Source organism: Crocodylus porosus, unplaced genomic scaffold (assembly GCF_001723895.1).
Source record: "Crocodylus porosus isolate Cpor-Errol unplaced genomic scaffold, CroPor_comp1, whole genome shotgun sequence".
NCBI lineage: Eukaryota > Metazoa > Chordata > Crocodylia > Crocodylidae > Crocodylus > Crocodylus porosus.
Window position 1 is genome coordinate 3,471,155 of NW_017728944.1, and position 26,707 is coordinate 3,497,861.

General features: G+C 42.0%; 2 protein-coding genes and 1 long non-coding RNA gene across 5 annotated transcripts; 1 reads left to right on the top strand and 2 right to left on the bottom strand.

The window, feature by feature from the left end:
• Positions 1–2,466: 2,466 nt before the first annotated feature.
• On the bottom strand, positions 2,467–10,729 carry LOC109320326 (keratin, type I cytoskeletal 15-like). 2 transcript variants are annotated; one of them, XM_019550375.1, is made up of 8 exons: positions 10,085–10,729; positions 8,952–9,034; positions 6,668–6,824; positions 5,836–5,997; positions 5,242–5,367; positions 4,923–5,143; positions 3,422–3,453; positions 2,467–2,896 (listed from the first exon to the last, which is right to left on the bottom strand). In XM_019550375.1, exons 1-8 carry the CDS (start codon positions 10,667–10,669, stop codon positions 2,811–2,813), a joined length of 1,452 nt encoding a protein of 483 aa, XP_019405920.1. In that variant the 5' UTR covers positions 10,670–10,729; the 3' UTR covers positions 2,467–2,810. The 2 variants fall into 2 exon arrangements, with proteins under 2 accessions (XP_019405920.1, XP_019405919.1); XM_019550374.1 differs by having other exon boundaries at positions 2,467–2,899; positions 10,085–10,728.
• A 3,758-nt stretch (positions 10,730–14,487) lies between these two features.
• Positions 14,488–26,214, top strand: LOC109320339. The gene is made up of 3 exons (XR_002103778.1): positions 14,488–14,500; positions 21,561–21,563; positions 26,152–26,214. It is a non-coding gene; the product is annotated as an uncharacterized LOC109320339 (long non-coding RNA).
• Positions 17,494–24,323, bottom strand: LOC109320332 (keratin, type I cytoskeletal 19-like). 2 transcript variants are annotated; one of them, XM_019550383.1, is made up of 9 exons: positions 24,122–24,320; positions 23,689–24,091; positions 20,973–21,055; positions 20,062–20,218; positions 19,629–19,790; positions 19,399–19,524; positions 19,032–19,252; positions 18,332–18,360; positions 17,494–17,789 (listed from the first exon to the last, which is right to left on the bottom strand). In XM_019550383.1, exons 1-9 carry the CDS (start codon positions 24,148–24,150, stop codon positions 17,758–17,760), a joined length of 1,242 nt encoding a protein of 413 aa, XP_019405928.1. In that variant the 5' UTR covers positions 24,151–24,320; the 3' UTR covers positions 17,494–17,757. The 2 variants fall into 2 exon arrangements, with proteins under 2 accessions (XP_019405928.1, XP_019405927.1); XM_019550382.1 differs by having other exon boundaries at positions 23,689–24,323.
• Positions 26,215–26,707: the final 493 nt, after the last annotated feature.

Genomic DNA, 26,707 nt, shown 5'->3' on the forward strand with positions numbered 1-26,707 from the left:
GCCCTATATCACTGCTATTTGAATTGCAAAATGGCAGCATATTTACTTGCAATACTTATACATTTTCCTGCTTAGTTTAAAAGATTTTTTCTTTTAATGTCTTCCATTTTTATTCAATTCATTATTGTTTATGTTCTTGTTAAAAAACCTGCTTGAAAAGACTGCTTTTATTATTTTTACTTTGGCTGTAAACATGAACAACTCATGCCTCTGGAGGCTGCAGGGGGGCAGCAACTGCCCACAGGGGGCAGTTGCATGGTGGCAGCAAGTGAGGACCACTGCAATTCAAACAGGGGAGGATAGGCAGGCAGCCGTGGTGACGTCAGAGGTGAGGGCAAGCCAAGCAGGGATCACCTGCAGGTGGCTGCAGCAGTATTGGTGGTAGGGAGGTGGTGGTAAGTGGCAACTGCCCACAAATGCTGGCAGTGGCCAATCCCAGGGGGCAGGAGGGATGTGCCCCCCCCCCAATCACTTATGGCTGTAAACATGAATTCACCAATAAAACTGGTATTTGGAATTAAAAGAGGCTGCTCTTAATTTTTGTACCCTTCACATCTCATCATATCAGCTAAACCTTATTTTCACTGTTTCCCTTGAATTAAAATTTGCTTTGAGCCAGCAAACATTGTCTATTATAATCCAGCATAGCATACATACCTATTCTTATGACTGGGTTTTTTTGTACCTAGCAGAGAAAACTGCACTGCCTGAACAAACAGAAGATGAGAAAAAATAAGTCTGTATTGGCTATACTGACTTCAGAATATTGTGCTTACTAACCTTGCTTTAAAAAAACAGAGTGTATAAAGCCTCCCTACATTCCTTCCCTAAAGGGCTTGTCCTGTATATGCTCTGGCAGAAATACTAAGGTAAGTGTCCCTTTGTTCTTTTACAGGGAGTAAAAAGATTGTTCAGTAGATAGAGCAGATTTATACTGCCAATACCCCCTTATTCAGGCTCCATAGCATAGTATGTAAGGGCTCAGTCAAGGGAATCAGTTAGCCCAGTCTACCCTCTGGGAAATCAAATTTTATTTCCCACTAATTTCAGCTAATTTCCAACTAATTAAGCTATTTTTAACTCCAGAAAGAATGTAATAAATGAGGAAGAGAGGACAGAAAGTGTGAATACTCCTGAACCTCAGCATCAAGGAAAGAACACCCTTCTCTCCATCTCATCAACTTTAACTGGTAAAGTACAACTTCAGTGACAAAAGTTCTGCAGACAATGGTCTGTTACCAAATTCTTTTATCTTTCAAAACCATATAGTAAACCGTATATGTTTGATTTTCTTCCAGTTGTATATTCTTCAACTGGCCATGGTGTGCCAAGCAAAATGGCCTCACGTGCCGTGGTTGGCACACTTGCCAGGGGTTGCCGACCCCTGGCATAGATGTTTGCCTCATTTCTCATAATTTTTTGTGCCCAGTCCCTAAATCACTTATGTTATTCCTCTCTGGATCCCTTCACATAGTGAGTATCTCTCTTTCACTAAACTGTCCCCAGGTGCATTTACACACGTGCTTTATTGAGGAGTTGACTAATTTACCTCCACAGTAAAGTGTCACTGGTCTACACATGCACTGTTATTAGGGCATAGTAAATTAACTGACTCCACCATAAAACAGTACTGTCAGGGACAGAACTATCTTACGGCAGATTAATTAAGTGCAACAAAAAGCTTGTGTAGATGGTGACAGAAGCTGGCTAGGGCTGGCTAGCTCCATACTTTAGCACCCTAGTGCCCCAGCCAGCCCCTCTGCTGCCTAATGCTGCCAACCAGGGCATGGGGCTGACTCTCTGAGCCTGCTGCTAGCCCAGGGCTGCTCTGCACCTGCTCAAACTGCTGCCGTCTTGGGCACACATACAGACAGTGTGCCCAGGAGCAGCTGACTCCAGAGCAAACTGCACCAGAGTTTATTATATCACCTTAATAGTCCATGTAGATGCACTCCCCCTGCAAGTAAAGCCCAGACACAGTCTTAATTTTATAGGTGTAAGTACTGTGCTTCAAGAGATCACTCTCACTCCAGGGTTTGGAGCCTCATTGAAACATTGCTTCCAAATCGTATTTCCGCTTACATCTACTTTGCCATTCTCTCTTGTTACCGTCTTCTAGCTTCCCTGCTCTCCAGGTTTCACATTCCTGGTCAATACTTCTATTTTCAGATGGCTTTCTCCATGTGTATAAACTGTATAATTCCAAGTAGGATCAAGCTGGGTTTTACTTCTGCCCATTTACTTATTATTAGTGGCGATGCTGCTTATGTTGATCATTTTATAGTGCATGTAATTACTTATCTCAACAATTCCTGTCTTGATTTAGAGGTTTAATTGCAGCCAGCTGTATAACAAAGGAAGGTTAGATATTCATTCAGTTTGGATTGAGCTGAACACATGAGAGGAAAGGCACACCTAACTCACAAAACCAAGCTGCTGATAATGAAAAAGTCTAAACAAAAACTCAATTTTTGCATAAGACAGGAAAGAAACTTTATTAGTTTCATTGATATGGTACAATAAAGCTGCTGTAGTAAAATAAGCCCTTTATCCCTGGGCTGTAAGCACAGATAATAATGGTAGAAAAAGAAAATAAATGCTAAGGAAAGACACCAAGCTGTTGCATGTTTTTCAGTTTGACTGTTGTGACTGCTAGAAACAGGAATTAACATTTCTTTTTAGTGTTTTCTAATGTGCATGCCGAACAGGTTCCTTTTGATTGTATCAGGAAGTATTTCCTGCAGCCCTCTCAGATGACTGCTGTGTTTTAAACTGGTGCTGGACAGGTGGTCATTTGTGGGTGAATGGATTCAGTATTTCCTGTCATGGGAAACTACTTTTCCATCTACTGAATCTTCTACGCTGATGCGAACTTTGCTGCTGCTGCTGCTAAATGCTGCTGTGATAAAGAGGAAAGAAAAGAACAATTACAACATTGAAGAATCCCCTCTTTGGAAGTGTTTCCCACTTGTCCACACAGCTGCCTCTACATCTTTTCTTTTCTCATCCTACTTCTCCCCTTCATGGTAAATCCTCCTAAAATAGCATGGCCACAGAGTTGACACAAAGGATGTATAATTTCCTTATGAAAACTGGCTATGCTGGTCAGTTCTCATAAGGAAATTCAAGGGCCCCTTAATGTTGCATAAATCTTCAGATAAAGCTCTGTTGCACATGTGATCAGGTGCTTACCAACTTCCCAGAGCACACTTAAGGGAAAATAAACTATACATATGCTGGACCTAAGACTGAAGGTTTATGGGGAAAGTATGACTCATGTCCAGAAAGATGAGTGATTAACAACAATCCCACTAGTCTATAAAGGGTGAAATGGCTTGATTCTATTATGCCAATTCCATTCAGACTACTACTCAATCCATTTTATTCCTCTCCCTCCCCACTATTTCAGAATCTTCCTTACCATCCTTAGGAGTCCATCCTGATCCTGATAGCCTGCCAAAGAGAAGAGATAATCAATTAATGGGTTGCAATGTAACTGAGCAGTGAATCACTGATCTGGTCTAAAGGCTGAATAGCCTTTGATTTGAAACATGCACATTTTGCATAAAAAGTTGAAATGTGATTATCCTTGCATTTGCAAACTGGAGGGCCTTTAAAATACGTACCTTTTAGTTGACCTTTTGGCAGTTATAATGTCTTGGGGCATGTTCATTAAGGCACCATAATTACAGTGCATTAAGTTTAGTACCTGTAATTACAGGTGCAGGTACAGGTTCTAAACTTAATGCACTGTAATTGGATCTACTGCCCATTAGTGCTGGCGCACACTTTTTAAGTGCCACTAATGGGCAGTAGACTAATTCTACTGTGCATTAGGACTTTAGCAGTTTTTTCTTGCCACAGTGCCACTAGTATCTTGTGTAGACACACCCTCTTGTTACAGATCTTATTCCCTATCCTCTTTCATATGTTCCAAAGGCTCAGTCCAGTCATGATAAGGAATGAAAGCAGCAGTCAGTCTAGTCAATTCCTGTCCCATTCTTGAGAGAGGTGTATATATATATATTTTTTTCTATATATTACTTTTACTTCTCCTAATTTTCATTATTGCAAAAATAAAAACAAAGGAGCTTAGTTTCTTCTCAAAGTAGTGTTTCAGTGTAAGCAAAAACTCTGAATAGCATTAAAGATAATGATGTTGATGGATTAGAGATGGAAGGAGTCTGTAGCAGGTGAAATAAGCTTGTTTTAAACCGTAATATGGGTACATACATGCATACTTACAACTCTGTGTGCAAAAGAAGGAGAGTTTTAAATAAGTAGTAAGAAGAGACTTCTACAGATCGTTTTAGGCAGAAAGCCTGACAAGAGGTATTATATTACCTTGTTACAATATCCTAGTCAATATGAGGGCATTGCCATTTTCATTAGAAATGGTGTAATTATCAGCTCGTTCAATTTGGAAGATTGCCTTGGGCCTCAGAAGCTCCTGGGGTTTTCCTGGGCATCTACTGGCAGTTTACCAAAGGCCAGGTACCCAATCAATATAATAATAATCTGTGGTAGTCTTGGCTCAACTTCACCTCATTAGTTTGAAAGTACCATCAGACATGCAGAAAAGTCTGTCTGAGCCTAGGTGTCCCATTGGGCTATTGTGGTTAAAACACACCAGTTTCTGCAGCCAACAGCACATAGGAGAGGATTGTGGCTTAAATCACATCCAGCTACTTTTAACTCCCCAGCCCAGATGACTGCCCATTTATAGCATGGTCAACTAAGTAAAGCCTTAAGCTGGGTGAGTCCGGGCTGAAGGTCAAACTCATGCCTCTGGATCTATAATGAAACACCTTAATTTCTCTCCCACTGTGTCCCTGTATTACTGTTACAAAATATGCCATTAAAATTATGTGAATGCCATTGGAGGGAGGAGGAGGGGGTGAGGGTTGAACATAGTTACGTACTGGGAGTCCTGTCCATCCAACAGCCGACGATATGTGGCAATCTCCTGCTCCAGACGGGTCTTGATGTCCAGAAGCATCTTATATTCTTGATTCTGCCGTTCCATGTCACATCGGAGTTCAGCCAGCTGCTCCTCCACACTGCTGATTATGGCTTGGATCTGTGCCAGCTGGGCACAGTATCGGGCTTCTGTATCTGCCAAGCTGGCTTCCAACCCAGCTTTCTAAAATAAAACACAAATCAAAATGGGCTGCCTTCCACAGAGGGACAGGAAAGGGGCAGAAAGAGGAGTGATTTATGCGCCCAGGCACAGCCCCTTACCATGCTGAGCTGGGACTGGAGCTCGATCTCCAGGCCCTGGAGTGTGCGTCTCAGTTCCGTCATCTCACTCTTGCTGGTCTGTATCTGTTCGGTGCTGGTGGCTACTTCACGGTTCAGCTCCTCAGTCTGTAGGAAAAACAAACCCAATGGATAAACAAAGGTGAAATGAATTAACAATTTTTGGGTTTCCAAAAAGGAGGGGAGAATGTCCTGACAGCTGAGTTTAAGGATGAGGTATCTGTACAAGTATTGTACCAAATATCTTGTTGCTCATCCTCATTTTAATAGATAAGCTTTTCAAATGGTTGTTTTGTTGGCCTGCTCCTGAAATGCAACGACAGTACCTATGAAAGAAGCAGTACCTTCACTGAACACTTCAGAGTTGCTGCTTGCTTTGAGGCTGATACTAAGCAGTGATTTAGTGGTGGTTAACAATGAAGAGAGGATGGATGCGTAAAAACTTGGGAAGTGTCAAGATACGTAGTTTCTCAGAGATTGTAGAAATTCTTTTGGACAAAAAAGATGATTGATCTGCAAAAATTGGGGTAGTAAGGATGTGGTAGGTCAAGTACTTGTTTGTTAAGATAGCTATACCTTAGTAAAGAACCAGGCTTCAGCCTCTCTACGATTCTTGTCAGCCAGTGCTTCGTATTGCTCTCTCATCTCAGCCAAAACCTTGGTGAGGTCAACACCAGGAGCAGCATCCATCTCTACGCTGACCTTTCCAGTCATCTGGTTGCTATATTCTCTCATTTCCTGCAGACATGGAAGACAGGAGAACAAGGAAAAAATGTGTGGGTTATACTCTCCCATTGGCAATCCTCAGATGTGATATGTACAACACAGTTGGAAACATTAGACATTTTTATTTTTATCATAGAATAATAACATAGTATATGTTTGTTTCATATTAGTATAACCTCAGCATTTTAACTGTTGAGTTCTTTATCAGTTCCTTTTCATGTAGAAAGTTTAGTGAGATGACAAACCTATGGTCATACATCCTGTGAACAAACATTGCTATTTCTAAACGCAGTGCCATGATTGATATAGGCTTACCATGACTGCTATAAGCTGATGCTACTCTGTGCACTTAATGTTTTTATTTTAATAAAAGATTGTGTGGGGAAAGCTTGGAAATAATTTTCTTGTTTCTGAATCTTGGAATCGTAGAAAATAAGAACTGGAAGAGACTTCTGGGGGCCTTTTAGTCTATGCCTTGCTCAAGGACAGAGATGGTTGTCTCACCTGCACTTAAAAACTTCTCAAAACAGAGATTCCATAGAATTTAGGTAGTCTGTCCCATTCCTTTGAAGATTCTTTTAAACAATTCACTTGTGAAATAATAGCTCTTTTTATACCCCTTTATCCCAAAGTGAATTCTAAAGATGGATGGTTTCCCACAGCTGCTGTTTAGAATACTTACCTCCTCATGGTTCTTCTTGAGATAAGCCAGTTCTTCCTTCAGGTTCTCAATCTGCATCTCCAGATCAGCTCTGGCCAGGGTCAGCTCATCCAGGACCCTACGCAGGCCATTGATGTCAGCCTCAACACTCTGGCGAAGGTACAGTTCATTCTCATATCTGCAGTTTAAAGAAAAAAAAATAGATATTAGAAAGCACATGCTATGTAAATGCATAGTTTTATAAAACGAGGAAATGTGGGTGGGGGTAGGGAGCAAGGAACAGGAATACACAATACAAATTGTCTATTTGGAAGATGAAAGAGGCTAGATCTAAAAAAAAGTACATGAGAAATGTTTTGCGCCAATTCTAAAATATGATTGTACTGTATAAAGGCAGAAAACAGGTAGCAACCAGGTGCCTGACGAGGGCAGCCATTTTAGCCCAGTGATATAAGCTGGGCTACAGTTTGCTGCGGAAGGAAGGAGGTAACATCAGGCTGAGAGGCTGCTCCAGCCATAGTCAGGAGGTAAGGGCAGGGGCTATGCGGGGGAGGTGACCCTTTGTCCTGGGTAAAACGTAAAACTGCACCCTGCCAGGGAAGGGTGGTCTGGTAGGGCTCCTAGTGGTATGGGAGCCCCCAGGAAATGCAAGGTCAGTTACTGCCTCAGTGAAAAGTGGGTTGGGGTGCCTTATAACCCCAGCCCCACATCCCTGGTGGTGTTCTAATGAGCAGGGGGAGCCCAGGCTTGTTAAGGAGCCCTGAGGCAGAGCTCAGGCTGGGCAGCAGGGAAAAGCCTGGGGGTGCAAGAAAGACCTTGAGTGAGAGGGACAATGAGCAGAGCAGTCTCATGAGTGTGGGCAAGTGAGGAGGCCCAGTGGAGGCATAGTGACCTGGTGAGGCCAGGAGCGAAGTAGGCCTATAGTTGTAGAATCACTCAGTCAACACTCAGGTGAGGGTAGCGGGGGACACCCAACAGACTGTGCCAGGGCTGACTGAGGTAAGGAAAGCTAAGCCCAAAGCCGGGTGAGGCCATGCGGGATGAGTGTGGCCCTGAGAAAAGGCAGTATGAAAGAGGCTGGGTGAGAGCCAGTGGAGTAAATGGGACCCCAGTGAGAGAGGGGTGGCATGTAAGTGGCCCTCCAGGGCTGTAGACAAGAGCTACAACTGTGTGCCCAGTTTGCCCAAGCCATAAGCCAGAGAAATAACACCAGAGTAACATCTGCAAGGCATGGGACCTGTGGAGGGGAGGTCAGATCAGGTATTAGGCACTTGTCAGCAGTGCAAGTAATGGTTAGCCTCCCGCCTTAGTAACAACTCTCATATTTTTCCATCAAGGCATGGCAGGAGAGTGAAGTAGGTGGTTACCCCAGGAGCAGGGTGGTAGGCGGAGACCTGACAAGGAAGCCACCCTGTTACAATGATATATGAAAGTATGAAAGCCAATATATAAAAGTATGACTGCCATTTTTCTGTGTGACACCACGAAGTCACTTGATGTTTTGGCAATCTTATCAGTCCTCAGATGCAAGACAGATGCACAGTCACAATGCATCAAGAGAGTGGTACATTGGAAATTACTCCATTTTGGAGATACTGATAGATCTGAACTTTATGGGTTTGCAGTATCTAAGAAGGGTTACCAGTAGATGCCAGCTTACAGTATTTGTAAAAGAGAGTAACGAAGAGTTCAGTTCATTTGCAGTTCTCTCATTTAGGAAGAAAAGCGCCTATTAGGCAGTTTACCCCATGCACTAAAAGAAAAAGGCTAAGCCTAGAGCTTACTTCAGTGCATGAGAAAGTAGTTGTGTGAGTGCCTTGGCATCTTGACAACAGTTACTTTTATTTGCAGTTATCAATAGTGTCTTAGAACTTCAGAAGCATGCAGTAAGCCATTGACTTTCCTTTCTGTCTTTTCTCTCAATTTCTATTCCCAAGGAGAAAGAAGTGGTATAAGAAAGAGATTTATCCCTCTATATTGAAAGCAAAGCTCAGACTTGTTTGCTGTTAAATCTAGATGCTCATTTTTTTAGAGAAAGACCAGTACAGGAAAACTATGACAGAAAGTTAAGATCTTTGCTGTAATTAAAGAGGACAACATATTGAAAAGCTTGATACAATTTTTAATAACATCTTATCTCCTTTTTTTACTATAGCATATCAGTATTTTTTCCAGATTTTTTTCTCGTAATTGTAAGGGGGGGAAATACCACCCCTAAACTCTCAATTCTACTACTAAATAAGAATATATATTCAATTTCAGAAAAAAAAATACTGGAGAATAAAAGTGCATAAGATTTACTTACTTCAGTCTGAAGTCATCTGCAGCCAGCCGAGCGTTGTCAATCTCCAAAATTATTCTGGAATTGTCAATGGTAGCTGCAAGGATCTGCAATTGGGAGGCAGGGGATGGGGGTGGAAATGATAGTGAAATATCAGTGTCAGTTGTAGATAGTAGATGGCTACTGAGACATGCAAATCAATAAAGACAGGAGAAAGACTGGATCTAGGTTGGCAAAGCATACATTATGGATTACAACACCTCATTTTATCATATTGCCACTATTTCTCATCATTTCTGTGCATTTCCAGGATTTCTATGAAAGCAACAAAAGAAGATACACATTATTCATATTCTAAATGTAAACCAGGGAACTGAGTGCAGAATAGACTCCCAATTTAACCCATAGCAAGGGTGGGTGTGTCTGAATGGAACTAGCCTAATTTTCCTCCTCTACCTTGTCCATGCATTGTTTCACTTCATGTGCATCTTATGGCAACAATGTTTGACCCTTGTATTTGCTGTCATATTTGTGCTAATATCTTTAAGGATAAAAAAAAAATATGTGACTAAGAATTGATATTGAAAGTGCATTGTTACACTGCATAGTTCTGATGGTAAAAATGCATATAAACACAAAATAAACATGACATTTATAAGTATGAGTTTTCTTTTGTTGTTCATTCCTACTATAGTACTCTTGTACCAACTTTATAGTCCTCATAAGTTAAATAGTGTGTACTTTTACATCTGGCATAACTGGCAAATACATTTATGCAGAACATGATCTTGCCTTATCTCTACCTTGGAGGTTTCCTTACTTAGGGCTACAAGCTGTTTCTGATCATATTTACATTCTTTGACTTCTCAACAATATACTGATACTTTTTAATGAATTCTGTCATGCTTTATTACCTGTTAGAGCTGCCAAATCACTGTAAATAACTCTTCTATTTTCAGTCTAAGATTTTCACTCACAAAAATTAAGAAAAGCAGTTCCTATCTTTTCTGTCTCAGTGTGCCTATCCACAACACACAACTCTTGGCAAAAAATATTGCTTTTTAATGATTTTTAATTGAGTTGCACAACTTGGAATCCACAATTCAGCAATTATAGCAAACTATTATCAAAATGCCTTCTAAATATGAACATCATACCTTGTCTCGGAGGTCCTCAATTGTCTTGTAATAAGGACTATAGTCCTGGGCTGGGCTAGTGGGACCTTGCTTCTGATACCAGTCTCGGATTTTAACCTCCAGGTCAGCATTGGCCTCTTCCAGAGCTCGTACTTTGTCCAAGTATGAGGCCAGACGATCATTCAGATTTTGCATCGTTATCTTTTCATTTCCAGAGAGAACGCCTCCATCACCACCACCCAAGCCACCACCAAAGCCACCACCAAAGTCAAAGCCACCAAGACCCCCTCCATAGCCACCCCCAGCACCTCCTCCAATGCCACCATAAAAGGCACTTCCTACATAGTCCCCACCAAAACCAGAACTATATCCACTACCAAGGCCGCCACCCAAGCCCCCACCATATCCACCTGCTATGGAGGAGGCATACCTAGCAGAAGACACAGCAATGTTCCTGCCACCAGATCCCCCATGAATAGTCGGAGCTCTGTAAGATCCTCCCATTCGAACAGAGGAAACACGAGAGGAGCCGCCACCACCAACCCCACACCCCAGACCACCACCACCATAGCTAGAAGAGGAGCTCCGCATAAAGGTAGTAGCCATTGTAACAGCAGTCAAGGATCTGGTGACAGTTACTTATGCAGATGCAGAATCAGAGAGTAGGTCTGTTCACTGTAGTGGTGCTGCATTTATACTTCTTGCAGTGGGTGTGACGCACTAACCTCCTCACAAAAAATATTCTCCTCCCTTAGGCCCTTCAGGGTGAGGCCAGATGTAATATTACTTGTGACCACAGCTGGCTGCACATCTCAAGGGTTTGGGCTTTGTATTCAATTAAACAAAAGCTACGATTCAGGGTGAATGTTTTTACTTGAGGCTACAGTTCTGACGCTTGGATTATGTTTGACTTCTTTTACACTCAGAAGTAGAATAAACAGGCAAGTTCCATCACACCCCACTTCAGGCATTAACAGAAAACTATTACAATCATATGAAAAAAAATCTGCCAAAATGAAGTTTGTTACATTGAAACTACCATTTCTCTAAAATGTACCTATAGCCATCCATTACTTATCTTATGATTTATTACAATCAAGAATCTGGAATCCAGTCAGATGTCTTTTCAGTTCTGATCACAGAATCATTTCAAAGTTTGGAACCTCAGTGTTTAAGACATAAAACACACTGTCCTGGAGTGTGAGAGTTTCAGCATACAGAGATCAATGTTAAGAAAAGAGTGTGAATAGCTAAAACAACTGAATGTGTATTTGAATGTTATGGTCAAGTAAACAGAAACAGAGGCATAGTAAAAGATTAGTGCGCTTAAGAGGCTGTTATGAAGAAGACGGGGGAAAAATTGCTCCCACCATTGAGAAAAGTCAAAATAATGGATTTAAAATAAAACAAGATATTTCAGTTCATGTAGCAATTAACATTTTTAATAGTAATATCAAGTAGGATATGAAACCCACTTCTGAAAAGGAAGGTGGAATTAATGGCACTTGAGATTTTCAAATCACAGTTTAAGAGCATACATGGAAATTTGTTTAATGATTTTAGTCCCATACTAAAAGGAGGGAAATAAATGGCATAATTCTTTCCATCTTAGAAATTCTCTGTTGAGATTCACTAGCCTCAGATTTATTCTCCAGTTGTGGAATTGTGCAATGTTCTGGACTAAATCCTACTGATTAAAAACATGCAGCTGCATGCTGCACAGACATTATGAACCCAGATTTGTGAACTTTCTAACACAAGTGGGTAGGCATGTGCATGTGTGCACACGTGTGTGTGGCTCTGTGTGTGAGGGGAAAGAGAGAGAAGGGTTGGGGACAAGAAACTGTAACACTTTTCTCTGAATACCTGTTCCCTCGGCCTGGGAAGCTTGTTTGACAGTTTCCATGATATGTCTGACAATTTCCATTCTTCAGATAAAAGCAGTCATTTTTTAGTGGCAAGTGGGCACAAGAAGTAGCAAATAATGGTACAACTTCCAGATGCAGTATTAGAGAGCCTGGAATTGTGTAGAGCTGGAGTGAGTGGCATTGGCCGTGATTTGCAGGGAATCAAGAACAGAAAGAGGAAGCCTAAGGGGTACTGAGAAAGTGAGGAGATTTAGGGGAAGCTTTTCCTATTCTTTACTTCAGAAGCACCAAACTTTTCTTGAAATAAAACTATTAATAGTAGAAATAACAAACATTGTATATATTGACCCCAGCTGACTTCCTGCCCTTTGGGCAGGGGGTTGGACTTGATGATCTTCTGAGGTCCCTTCCAGCCCTAATGTCTATGAAATCTATGAAATCTATTGTTTAACAACATAGAAACTGTACTTTATTTTAAAAAACCCCAAAAAACAGCCTACTCTTGTGGTTGAAATTAGACATGGTTACATAAAGAAATTGGAGTAAAAGAAACAGGAGTTATCAGATTAGTTTATGATCATATCAACTGTTGCAACAAATTAGTTTCACAGAGGGTTTTTCCAAGGCTGTGCAGGTGACTTGTTAATACAGCACTGAAGAAACACCCAACCTTGTACCATGAAGAAACAGGACTGTGTGCATGGGGAGCAAAGACCACCATCTATCTGATCCACCCCTTAACAGTCTGGCCCTGAGAATGCACACTCACAAGAACATTTATTCATCTCTCCCAGTCATCGGAAAAGGCAAGATGTTTCCAAGTTTTGAAAGCATGTTTCAAACTGAGCCTGGATCTCAGCCATGAAGGCTCACTCTTGCCACAGGGCTGATTAATAGTTCCTTCTAACTTGCCAAATCTATATAACAGCAAGACTTCAGTATCTTAAGAAACAAGTTTGGACGAACTCTTCTGACAATGAAGAATGTTCTGTAACCCCTTTGAAACAATAACACGCTGAAATTGACATGCTATTTGGCTCAATTTAACCCCAAATGGCTCTGCGATCATATTCCCTTTAACTAAAAACCTGGGGTTCAGCAGGCACCCTTGTGGAAAATGCCACAGACTTTCTAAAGGATTTTCCAGTCTGTTTTCACTTATTGTCTTAATCATTCCTTTGCAAGCTTAAAGGGTGAGAGAAGTTTGTTGTTTTTTTCATGATCTTTTTTCTTTATTTTACTCTATACACATACTGGACCCTGATCAGATGCATATTCATTGAATGCTGAGTGGAGATAGTGTGTGTTCAAATAAAGTCTAACTATAACATAACTTGGTCAAGCTTATTGGCAGGGTACGTTGTTTTCTTCTTGCTGCCTTGAACATCAAACTTGGACTCACAAGGCATGCAGTATCTTGCAGTTGCAGAATATACTTTTAAAAAAGGGTGGACCTGGAAAAAAGGTGCCGCACCCCAATCTTTGAGAACGTTGGAGAAATTCAGGTGCAGATCGCATGTTTGCAGCTCAAGTCGATTGATATGTCTTTTCTGGGAATTCTGACATGGATATTGCTGCTTCCTGGGAAAGAAAAATGACGAACTTTAATGCAGACTGCTAGTCAACAGTTTCTGCATGTTTATTATTCTCGAATTATACTATTCAAATTGTTCCAATCTCATAGTTTTTGTGTGGCTCCTGATTATACTGCTTCTGTAACTGAGAAATACATAATGAATTGTATTTTATTTATAATGGAACTTGAGTGAATCTAACTTAACCTTTTTACATTGAAAATCTGTTTTTTCATTAGCTCACCCATAGGTGTGATTATTGATATGAATAAATTAGTCCTTTTTGTGTTCTACTTTCCGGTCCTAATTTTGGGCTTATTCTATACACCATTTTAAAAATAATTCACATTCTCAAAATCTAAGGGATTTAGAATTCTCAGAAATTCAGGACCCTCCAGTGTTTGAATGACCATTCCTAGGTTTCTTCTCCAGTCAGGTAAGGACTTCTTAGGGTGATTTCTTTTACTGGACTAACTGCATAGTTGGGACAGAGTTAGACAAGCTTTCAAATGCAAGACATTCTTCATCAGTACTGTCATCATATTCGTCAGAGGATATTACTTTTTACACCTACTGAGATCAGCATGTTGTTTTGTACCTCTGCTACTTTTCTGAAGGTGGGTTATGGACCAGAACGGGGTGGGCAATTATTGCGGCTGGCAGGCCGCTTAATGAATGCTGGTGACCTGTCAATGGCCACACCTCTCTCCTGGCAGCTGCTGGCCGTGTCCACAGCTGCCCAAATGAAGCCAGCAGCTTCTGGGATGGGGCTCCCAACATGGGGGGACCAGACTGGGGTGTACTACAATTGCAGGCTGCAACCAGGACAAAAGTCTGAACTCGCCTGCAGCAGTAGCATTTCCTGCCCACCTATCTCTGTGCCCGTAGACCTACCTGGAAGCTGTTGCCTGCATTTTGGGAGCTGCGGATGCAGTTGGCAGCTGCCAGAACCCAACTCAGAGAGTGGGGCGTACCACAGTTGCAGGCAGGGTAATGTTTACCCTTCTGCATTGGTGGCAGCTCCAGCCCAGACAGAGAAAGAGAGTGCCTGGCACACCGGAAGCATCCCCAGCCACCTGGCACCATAAAGCTGCTAGAGCCAGAGCCACTGCCTGCCGGTGGGCTAGATCCATTCACTTGACAGGTTCCCACCCACAGACCAGATCCAACAGTTAGTGGGCCAGGTCTGGCTCGCAGGCCATATTTTGCCCACCCCTGAACTATAATCTATGTGATCCATAGGAAAAGCTCTAAAGCAGCGGTTCTGAACTTGGGATATATGTACCGCCGGGGGGTACGTGAAGCCTCATCAGGGGTACGTGTCATATATTTCACACATTGTCTAACACAGGTTGGAGGGCCTAAAAAAATTATTTCCCATTGAAAGGGGGTATGTGAAGTCTCACTCTGAAACCAAGGGGTACGTCTACTGAAAAAGGTTCAGAACTGCTGCATGATGGAACCTCTGGTTGCTGACATGGTAGATGCTATCTTGAACTTGCCCCTTCATGGTCTTTGCACATTTCTCACTGTCCCTCTGGTAAGATCTCTGACCAGCTAGCTTGCAACTTACACTCAGTTTAGTCCTTTGCTCAGTTGCTCATTGCAGTGTTTGTGCTATGCACCTTTGTAAACGAGGAATTTCAGACCAAGAAGGTATGTATAAACTCCTCACTTCGTAATGCTACAGCAGAACTTTGTTGGCAGACATGGTCTGCAAACCCTGTTACTCTCATAGCTTTCTTACAAGGTTTCTAAAAAATAACTCACAATGGCCCCTCCTTTCATTCACACAAAGACTCCATTCAGAAAGCAGCTTGTTTGTCACCATGACCTACCCAGCTTTTGGGTGGTCAAGCTGTAACCAAGCCATTGCATTCTTTGAGAGGAGGGGAGGAGCTTTGTTTCTGAACACACTGAGAGACCCAGACTTCAGATTTAAAATAGCCCAGAGTCTAAGGGTGGATCTTCCCCCTTGAAACCCTAAATATGAAGCAACGAACTTACTGTAAGCTAATTATTGTGAGCTTCTTTCTGTTTAGACATTTGTAATGGAAAGATCTGTGACAAGACTTCACCGGGAACATGAGATGCTCACCCACAGAGAAGTCAAGAAAATCGGAATAGAGTTTTTTGCTGAGTTCAGAATACAGGTCTGACCACCAGGTTTAGGAAAGAAAGGATTTGCAATCTGATATCAAGCATTTGGGAGAAAGTGAGCCAGCCACTTCGAATAAATGATACAGAAGTCCCTTTGTGTTTAATGCCTTACAGATTTCTTTGCTCTCCTCTCCCACAGCCAGACATAAAAAAAATTAAAGCGTGCTCTCTAAGCACAACCTTCAGCTCCAACTCTGTTAGCGATTTTCAGTCCTGACCTACTACATTTTCTTCTGCCTGGGCTCACCCATGCCCCTCCCAAGGTGCCACAGTCTAATGCAGTGGTTCTCAATCTTTTTAAACTCACAGCACCCCTTGTTAGGCTAAAGACACCCCTCTGTAACTTTTGTGAATTGAGCTGCACCCTATGTCAAAAATGAATTAATTCATTACAGTGCTTATCTTTTTGCAGAGGGGCCAGGCAGCAGGGACAGGGGGAGCAGCCAAGTAGGGAGAGCGTCGGTCTGCCCTTATCTGCTTATCTTCTCACACCTGGAGCCTGAGCCTGCCCTTCTGTGTTTATCTGCTCCCACTTCCTGTGGCACCCCTCAAAGGATCTTGTGGCATCCCAGGGTGCTAGGGCATCTTGGCTGAAAATCACTGGTTTAATGGGTGTTCCTGTCTTAAGGCTCCCCTCTATATCTTTCCTTTTGTCAATTAATTGTTTTCATTGCTACCTCCCTCCTTTTTGTGTGATTAGAAAGTGGTAGAACTGGGTCAGCACTGGAAAGGAGATTCCCAAGGAAAACTCCAGGTTCTATAGCAAATGGTGTCAGCAATTCACTTGAGTCATTACAACATCAGCACACAAATACTGCATCTGCCACTAAGACAGAAAGTTTTTGCCCATTTTGCCCATTGTGGGTAAGGTGCATATTCTTAGCATACTTCTGAATACCCAGAAGTGGTAATATAAGATCATCTTAGGTGGTCATATGAAGCAAACATGACTCTTCTTGTATGTGTGGCACAGAGGCTGCACCTTTGAAGACCACTTTGAAGCCATAGGGAGCCCAAAATGCATGGCAACATTTACTTATCAGAGCTGGTCACAGGGAAGATGTTACATCAGTGCAGCAGAGATTAAAATTTGTTGCTAATCTGTTTCCAGATGTAATCCAAAATGCTAATAATTGCCTTGAATCCATAGTTTGGTGCCTGAGATGGCCTCTTCTTTCCTAAACTATGGCCACAGAGGTTGAGCTCTTTCTCTGTGGGTTTTTACAGAGTCCTTTCTGCGTAGTAAGGCTGGAGCATGTCTAGTGGAGAGGTCTCGGTTCATTTCCCACCGTGTTCTGACAAATCCCATTTTGATCCACTTTCAGGGCAAATGCAAAGCCATCTGTTTGCTCAGGCTTTGACTGCAGGGATTAAGGTAGGAGGTGTTTTTGTTTAGTGTTTGTGATGTTGAATTGTTAGGTTTTAAACTGAGAACTTGCTTTGCCACTTAACAGGTTGTCCTCAAGTCTCCTATGTAGTCCTGTGGGAATGTATTTGTAGCATTCTGACACATTCTATCCTCCACCTATGGTAGAGTGTTTTCCAGTTGCCACATTTCTTATCTCAAATACTTCGCAGTTCACTAATGTTACTTTCCAGTTTCCTATAGCCAGCCCCTCCCAGGTCCCCCCAAACTAAGGAACTGAGCACAGTGCTTCCATAATACTCACAGCTCCTGTGCGCTCACAGATAAAGAGTTCAAGTTTCTCACATGGCACTGTGAGCCTTTCTCATTAAACTGCAAGGCTGATCAATAGTTCAAACTCTGAATAATATACATGAGAGGGAAGCAAGATTTATTCAGTATATCACAATACGCGGGCAGAAGTGAAGTTTGCAGGAACCAGATGATTTTTATTAAACAGTAGGAACAGAACAATTGGTACATGAAAGAACTAAAAATGCACACACAGCCAATTCATAAACGCTTTGTCAATAAATGACCCTATTCTACAGTGAACTTTGCATAGTTAATAATTTCTTATGCTTTGAGATATCTCTTTCCATCCAATTGTGATGGCACCATTCTGTGTTGATTCCTCTTTGTCTAGTCTGTTCATGTATAGAGAGCAGGACCTTTGGAGGCTCTTCCTTACTTGTCTCCTTTGCCATCTCTTTTAGAGTCTGCATTAAATAAGGAGATAACCATTATTATTTAAGCACAACACAATATATAAAAACACCCTTTTACATTAGAAAGATAAATTTAGTTTCCACCTCACTTCTCAGTCTTCTCTCCCAAATCATTTCTTTCTGGCACCACTGAATCGGAAGCAAGTGCCACCTTAAAGCATTTTGTAAGATATTGCTAGCCTAAAAATTCTCCTTAGACATGAGCCCAATAGCCCTGAGCTGGTCATTTCTGAATTTCTTCATAGTTCTCACACCTATAGGAATGAGTATGTATTTGGCTATTTAGCTATTTATGGCAACATAGTCTTAGATACTTTTCTGAATTCTAACGTCAGTTTTGTGCCAAGAAAACCTTAGCAAAGAGCTATGCTCTCCCATTTTCTAATCTAACTGAATATCTTTCATTGTCTGAATTCTAAGTGACAGGGAACTGTGCAGTAGCTTGTAAGATGGATATAACTAATTAGTAGGTTTTTCTTTGCAGAAAATACACTATTTTGACTTTTAAAGGTTCCCCTGAGAAGGATCCTTACCAGCAGTTCCAGAAAAGGAGCCAAGCAGCCTGTAGAACAAGAAGAAAATAGAGCAAAGAAAGATCACAATTTTCAAGCACTAGAACAGAGGATGATACAAGAAAGCGAAGTGTCAATAGGCACAGTTTTAAGAGTCATACATGCTATGCTGCTAATTACAGCTATTTTTGTTCCCCTCCATAAATGCAGCACCTAGGGCAGCTGCCCCTTCACCCCACTCAGTAATACTACTGTTTACATATGGTGCAAAACAATCCTAACTATATTGGGTTACTTAAACACTGTATAACTAATGATGAATTACTACCTTAACCACTTTACATATGTTTTACTTGTTATCTCTACCCGTTGTCTATTTGTCTTTTAAATTTGAAACTGTTTGGGAGTAGAAACTGTGTTTTATTAGTTTTGGAAAACACCTAATATATTATAAGCATTAGTGGAAAGAGTAAAAATAACAATAGCTGCAAATGCTTAACATAGGCAGTGTGAAATGGCAATTCCTATCTGAAAAGAATGTACAAATATTTGCAGATCTGTAATGCATCCTGCATCACTAACTCACCAGACATTTTAGAGTCTCTAAGCATACTTTATTTTTAATGTGCTGACATGAAAATCACAATAGAAGTATTCTGAAAACAGTGCGGCCCTGTCATCTCAAGCTCAAAAGTCTTTTGCGCTGGATATGGTTACGTACTGAGAGTCTTGGCCTTCCAGCAGCTGGTGGTATGTGGCAATCTCTTGCTCCAGCCGGGACTTGATGTCCATGAGCATCTTGTAGTCACTGTTCTGCCTCTCCATTTCAGCACGGAGATCACCCAGCTGTGCCTCAATGTTGCTAATCAGGCACTGGATCTGTGATAGCTGAGCACCATAGCGATTCTCAGTGTCTGCCAAGGTGCCTTCCAAAGCAGCTTTCTAAGAATATAAAAATTGGAAGAAAAAAGATTTCAAAGTCTGTTACAAAATGCAGGAAGCTCCAAGGTTGAAGTTTAATTACATCTATACCCAGTTTCCGAGCATCTATTTATATAGTGCAAATCTTGGTCGAAATTGCCACATACCATGCTAAGCTGAGACTGAAGCTCTATCTCTAGCCCTTGGAGGGTACGTCTCAGATCAGTGATTTCAGTCCTGCTGGTCTGCAGTTGTTCAGTATTGACAGCTACTTCTTGGTTCAGCTCTTCAGTCTAAAATGGAAAACATTTGAAAAATGAAGTGTAGTTCTCTTGGAGCCCTTTTCTACAAACATGATGAAATTTGTTTTCTTTCTTGCATGTTTTTTTTTTTTTACCTTGCTATTGAACCAAGCCTCAGCATCCTTCCTGTTCTTCTCAGCCATGATTTCGTACTGGTCTCTCATCTCAGCCAGGATTTTGGTCAGATCGATGCCTGGAGCAGAGTCAACCTCAACGTTGACCTGGCCACCTAGTTGCCCTGTGTGGGCATTCATTTCCTATAGTTGACATTGCAGAGAAAGACAGAAGAGGGCACAGAAGTTGTTAAACACTTTTGAACTCACAGTGCCTTGGATTCACCCACTTTCCTCAAGGACTATTTCCCAATTGACCATTCTCAAATTATTTGCAGGTGGCAGTTTCTAGTTACTCATTCTGTACTAGAGATCTTTATAGTCTGTTAGGGAAGTCAGAGATAATGCTGAGAAATCCCAGGTTCCCTCATGCCATTTGGCAGTCCTTTTTATGCCTATTTTCAAAGTATTTTACCTCCTCATGGTTCTTCTTGAGGTAAGCCAGCTCCTCCTTCAGATTCTCAATCTGCATCTCCAGGTCAGTTCTGGCCAGGGTCAACTCATCCAGGACCCTACGCAGGCCATTGATGTCAGCCTCAACACTCAGACGCAGAGCCTGCTCTGTCTCAAACCTTCCAAAAAAGAAAACCCACAAAACAGAACAAAACCAAGAATTGTTAAAGTATATCTGTATTTCATTTTGCATTTGATTTTGTTTTTTTCATCAAATGGAAAGATTATGACATTCAGAATCCAAAATATTTTGCACATGGGTGATACAAACAGTTAAGTTATGTGACATATACTGTACCAGGCTATTTTTATGTATGGACATTAATGAGATACCTTCAATAGCAGCATAGTTTTGTTCAGACTGGTACTGAGAAGGTTCTGCTTACTCAAATAGGCAAATGCACCTTTTAGCAGACAAAAGGTGTGTAAGGTGTTGGAACAACTATAGTTGTTCCAACACCTTACACACCTCCGCAAAAACGCACAATATCCAATAACTTCATTACTGAAATCACTTGCTGAATAGTATGGGGATTTTCTTAGATTGCTATCTATTAGCCTATAGGACAAAGTGCTCGCTGCTCAATAAGGTTAATTGAGTCAGCTGCAGCGCCCATTTTACATTTTAAATATATGCAATTTTGCTTTTTAATCAGAAATTATTCTATTTTAAATATATCAAGTACGAGTGCCATTGCTATACACAATGCTTTCAGCAAAAGCATAGAAGTATGAATTGGCAGTAGCAGGATTGAATTTGAGGGGTTTATTTATATTCATTTTGGCTAGTGATATGCATCCAGGGCACTGTGAATGCTATATGGACATCTGCCTGTTTTTCAGCATCCCATAGCCTTAGAGGAACTTACTCACTTGGTTTTGAAGTCATCAGCGGCCAGCCTGGCATTATCAATTTGCAGAACAATCTTAGAGTTGTCAATGGTGGCAGCAAGGATCTGCACAAGGGAGGCAGCACAGAGAGTGAGACATTGGTTAGAGTGAAATAACAATCTATTTCCCTTCACTTACAAGCAGGGATAAATGACTGAACCTATAGATGTGTCCTGGTAAAATGAATTGTTTTTGGTGAGAATAGTGGGTTACAATAAACGTATATCTTTTAAATACTTTCAGACTAATTCTCATTTACACTAAGATCCCTGTGCACTAGTCTAGGGTCTTCATTTTTATTCCTAAAGAAAGTTATTTTCTCTTTGATCCAGGGCAACACAGTCTCCAGTTAATATATTTTATACTAGGGCTGTCCAACTTCTAAGCAGCCAGCGGCTACCTGCTCCACGGGCTATACCAGCATGGGCCGCATCAGTGCAAGCTCTGGGTTGTTTGGATGCCCCCATGCTGCACTACATGCCCAGGTGCCCCAGCCTCACCCTTAGCTGCCACAGATTAGCTTTGTGGAACGTGCCACACTGTGTGGCCTTGCCCCTGGGGCAGGGGCAGGAAGTGGAAGCTGAGCAGGGAGGGGAAGCCGCAGATCCCAGCTGATGCTGCAACCAGAACAATGGAGGGAGCCATGCCTGGGTGGGAGCCTGAGGGCCACAAATGAATCCCACAAGGACTGCCTGCAGCCTGCAGGCTACCAGGTAGACAGTCTTGTATTAGCCCAAGGGAATCTAAGGTATAACTTTATTGAAACTTCTGAATCTAAGCTGGGAGTGGGTTTTTCCCTTTCTAGTGGCCATCTGCCTTTAGGAATCTGATCAACATCTGGCTCAGTGCCCTTCAGTTCCTGAGATGTAGTATGTCGACCAAGAAATGACTCCTCCACTGGGCAAGTTCACTGAATTCCACTGATGTCAGCAGGGCCTGCCCTGCCACAACATTATGGGACAATAAGGAGTTGAACCTATGTTTTGTGTAAAGGAAGGTAACTTTGCTAAAGCAGTAGGTCAGAGATGACAGTGGAGGACTAGGGAAACACTGGGCAAAGGAAATCTACAGAGCATTCCCAACCTGAGCTTGTGCTAAGCAGGTTGTTTGGTTTTTTTACCTGCATTATTCCCCCAACCAGAGATTTCAGGGCCTATCTTAGAAATCAAAACAAAGTGAATTTTGTGTATGGGATACAGTACATAATGCTAGTTAACATTTGGACAGATTGTGAATGTATTTTATCCCCTGGTCTAATCAAGCGGGCAGGTTGCTGTGTTCACCAAGAGCTTCCTCCAACGCAGCAGAAGTCACACAAAACGTTTTGTTTACTTAAAGAAAACTTTGCTGTTTACTTATACTTGGCAAATTTGCTATTGTGAGACACCTTTGGAAATCAAGAGGTGACCTAGAAAACCAGGTGGGGCTGCTTACTCCCTACAGCTGGGAACCAAGAGCACAGGATCAATAAAAGCCAAAAGAGGGAATCAGCTTTGCTCACTTGACCTTGGAGTTCTGAAATGGGGACAGTATGTGCGAGAGTTAGGCCAAGGGAAAGGGTGGGGGGTGGTGTTGTGTACTCAAAGCTAAAATGTGAAAAGTAAACTTCAGATTCATTCAAGAGTCACTGTTTGCTTAGCACAGTCAGTTACTGTGTGTGCTCTGCAGGGCGTGTGCTTTCAGAAACAATGCAATAATGAGGCAAAATATATCCTCCATTTATATATGAGATTAGTTAATGCCAGTTCCTTAAGTATTTAAACACCGTCTTCTTTGAAATCCAGGGTCCATGGATAAAAGGCAAGCAGCATGAACTGAGCCACTTTTGGGGAGGGCAGCTCGCAAATCTAATAAACAATAGAAAACCGTAATCTCAGTGCTAAACTTCTGAAATGCTGCCGTTCACAGTTGCACAGTCTTCTCTTTGTTCAGTTCTTATTTTAACTGTAAATATGAACTAGGAAATTAGCAACTAACTGATCTGTTACAACACCTCACACTGGCTGTCCAGAGACTTGTAGTGGCTTGTAATAGGCAGAGAGCTGCATAGGTAGACAGGTGCCTCCAGTAGTTTGACATCATTTAAAAGGTTGCTTCCTTTTTCTTTTCTTTTCTTTTTTTTTTTGGTTTGCCAAATTTATTCATTTAAAAAAAATGGGTACTATGCTGACTGACTTCAGTAAGACTTTATCCACGTACACTAAGGATAACTCACTGCAGTGCAATAAGCAGATTTATTTCTGGATTGATGAGGGCCATTGTGGCCCTCAGAGCCATTTGCCACTGACTTTTCAAGGTGAACATTATACCAGATATAAGCAGCTAGAAAAGCTCTGGCTGACACTTGCTCAGATTTTCTTAGCTAACATTTTTAATAGTAGGTACATATACGAAACATTGTCTTATCTACCCTTTCTGATTCACGATATACTCACACCACTCTCCTGTTTCCCCCTTCCACTTCCCCCCCGCAAATCCAAGACCCCTTCTGACTGATTTTCTACTAAGGCTTTATTGTTTCTTATAAACTTTCAAACTTGCTATTCAGGCTGAATAAATTTTTCACTGTTGCCAGAAGTTATTCACTAAACAGATGTCATCATTTATGGATAATAATGATGGATTTTAATACTAGGAGCCACATCAATATAGAGTGCTTTTATCATTTTCTGCTTTTTAACAAGCTTTTAACACCTACCTTATCTCGAAGATCTTCAATTGTCTTGTAATAAGGGCTATAATCACGAGATGGCCCAGGTCCTTGTTTCTGGTACCAGTCTCGGATTTTAATTTCTAGATCAGAATTTGCCTCTTCCAGAGCACGCACTTTGTCCAGGTAGGAAGCCAGGCGGTCATTCAGGTTCTGCATAGTTATCTTTTCATTGCCAGAAAGGAGACCATCGCCACCACCAAGGCTACTACCGAATCCACCACCAAAACCAGCACCAAAGTTGCTGCCAAAGCTACTACCATAGCCACCTCCCAACCCACCACCTGCACCAGAAGAGACAAACCTAGCAGAAGAGACAGAGACACGCTGACCACCAGATCCTCCATGGATACTTGGAGACCTATAGGTACCTCCACCAAAACGGGTGGAGGAACTGCCAAGCCCCCCTCCCACGGATGAGGTGGTCGGCCTGAAGCTGAAGGTGGCCATGATGAGAAGATATCAAGGGTTCAGCCCCAAGCAGTATTTGCGCTGTTTGTGACCTGGAAGCAGGAATGTAAGATCCTTTCCTTCACCTGCCTTCTTTTATGCCTGCAACAATGGGAGTTGTCCGGAGAACATGATATGCGAGCCCTGTGGAATTTACCAGCCTTAAGCCTTTTGCCAACACAGAAATTATTCTCATTGGTCAGTCAGCATGAAGTGGGCTGTTTCTTTTACAAATACTTTCAACCATTCCAGAGTCCTTTATTTTCTTCTTCCCCCACCCTTCTTTTTCCTCTTCAAACAGAAGGTGGGTTTCACAGTAGGTGGCCCTCTGCACTGAAGGATATTTGTTGATTTTGAATTGAGAATGAAAGTTACTTAATTTGAAACAAAAGGCCTTTAAGCCCACACCCCTGCTTCACTGTACACAGTGCCTCCATTATGAAGTCACCTAAATATTTTTCAGGTAAATCTCAAAGGAATTTTTTGATTGCAGATAGTTGCTGGTAGGATACTAATGGAGTTTTTTCTGAGAGGAGCTGAAATGGCCAGCACAGCAGCATGGTGTTAAGAGAGGCTTGGATAAACAGATTCCCATTGCTTACCCATTTTTTCCATTAATTCTCTTTATGAAAACTCCTCTCTTCAGGGGAAAACTCTTTCAAAGACTATTTGCCTCTTTGCTCTTATTTCCTTTTAGGATTACAAGGGGATCCCTGTCAAGGGGATTGACGGTGGAAATGGAAAAGTCTGTTTCTGTTCAGAAATGAGATTCCTTTTTAGGGCAGTATGGCTGAAAGGGCCCTAAATCAGATATTCCTTTAAAATGTCTTTCTGGTGTAAACAGCACAGTGACACCTGTGTATATAAATTTCATCCTTTCACTAACAAAGCACATGAGTGCCAGTGAAACCAGGGAAACAGGAGCGGATGGAGTATAATTCCTTACTTTTCTAGCTCCTGACAAGAAAGAAAATGTTATTTCTAGATAAGGTAAAATGCTTTATTATCTAAGATGAATTGGTCACAAAAACTTTGCTATTGGTTCCATTGACTTCTCTGTGAACATCTTTAAGTGAAGCTCCCTTCCATCTTTTTGGTGCTTTGCTCTTTCTTCTGCTCTCTTCCCCCAGTCTCCCTCCCCAAAGCTGTCCAGAAAGACAGTACTTTACTGAATAGAAGGAGTGCAAGCAAGGCCACCATTCCCAGGAAACTATCCCTTAATACCACTTTGAATGGGAACAGCCATTCCGGGTCTGGGTAGATTCTGCCATTTGGAAATGCCTCCAATAAAGGGAGCATGCTAAGAGACAGATGACAGGTCATGACACTTCTAGGGGTCAGGGTGGAAAATCTAAATAATAAAAACATAAGAATGTTAGTGATGAGCCAAATAAAATACCTAATCTGTGTCAGTGCTTGTGGATAATCCTCACAAGTATGTTGAAATGCAGCAGGTGATTAGAAGGACACAGCAATGTTACACACAGATTCTACAAAGGGAAATGTTGAACACTCAGGGCAAGTTTAGGTAAAGAAAGAGAATAAATACCCAAGCTACTAATTGGGTATTGGCCAGGATGTCTGGTCAACAGCTTTATTTATTCTTCAAAAAATTTCTGTGAACAGGCAATGCAGGTTTTCCCTGCTAATCCTGACAGGTAGTTTCATAGTTGGTAGAGTCGGAAGGGACCTGAGCAGATCATCATGTCCAACCCCCTGCCATGGCAGAAAAAATTACTGGGGTCAAACAACCCCAGCAAGGTTTTCATCCAGCCTCCTCTTAAAGACCCCCAGGTAACACAGCCAGGGACAAGAATTTCCACACTTCACACTCAGTCAATCATTTTGACTCTCTTTTGGGACACGAAGCAGCACTATACAAAGTGAAATTATAATCCAATTTACATAGTATATGTAATGATGGTGCCATGTATCAACTAGGAACTGTATCAAGACTATCAGTTCGCTAATGGTCAAACATCAGACAAAAATGATTTTTAGTAGAGGTACACCGATATATCAGTCCCATCTTGGATAGGCACCAATATAAGGAAAATTTACTGTATCAGTGTGGCAAGACACTGGTTGTGCCTGCCACTTTAAGGGCCTGGAGCTGGCAGCCGCCAAGTGCCTGATTAGGGCAGCTGTTCTGGAACTGGGGCTGCCCGTTAAACACAGCAGTTCTGCTGCTGGAGGGCTCCTGATATCATCTGGAGGTAAGGTGGTGGATGGGAGGCTCCTGGTCCTGGGCATGACCTAAAACTGTACCCTGCTGGGAGTGAATGGCCTGGTAGGGCTCTCAGTGGTGCGGGAGCCCCCAGGAAATATCAGGCAGTTATTACCCCGATGAAAGGTGAGTTGGGGTGCCTTAACCCCTAGCCCCCACGACCAGGTGGGTTATCCCTTTGTTTGGAGGGCCCAGAGGGTGGACCCTCTGAGAGAGAAAAGGGCCATAGACTCAGGCCTGTCTGAGTTTCCCCTGACTGGCCCATGCTGGGGCCAGGACTGGTATGACAGCGGAAGAGGCCGCCTGAGGAAGAGGAATCCAGGTGGGGTT

Excerpts from the sequence above, each read along its gene's own strand:
- LOC109320326 (XM_019550374.1), bottom strand. The coding sequence starts at position 10,669 with ATGGCTACTACCTTTATGCGGAGCTCCTCTTCTAGCTATGGTGGTGGT. Across the intron at positions 9,035-10,084 it reads TTGAGGACCTCCGAGACAAG|ATCCTTGCAGCTACCATTGA; the intron begins GTATGATGTTCA and ends TCCCAATTGCAG. Across the intron at positions 6,825-8,951 it reads GCAGATGACTTCAGACTGAA|ATATGAGAATGAACTGTACC; the intron begins GTAAGTAAATCT and ends TTTAAACTGCAG.
- LOC109320332 (XM_019550382.1), bottom strand. The coding sequence starts at position 24,150 with ATGGCCACCTTCAGCTTCAGGCCGACCACCTCATCCGTGGGAGGGGGG. Across the intron at positions 20,219-20,972 it reads GCTGATGACTTCAAAACCAA|GTTTGAGACAGAGCAGGCTC; the intron begins GTGAGTAAGTTC and ends CTTTTTTGGAAG. Across the intron at positions 19,791-20,061 it reads TCAAGAAGAACCATGAGGAG|GAAATGAATGCCCACACAGG; the intron begins GTAAAATACTTT and ends TGTCAACTATAG.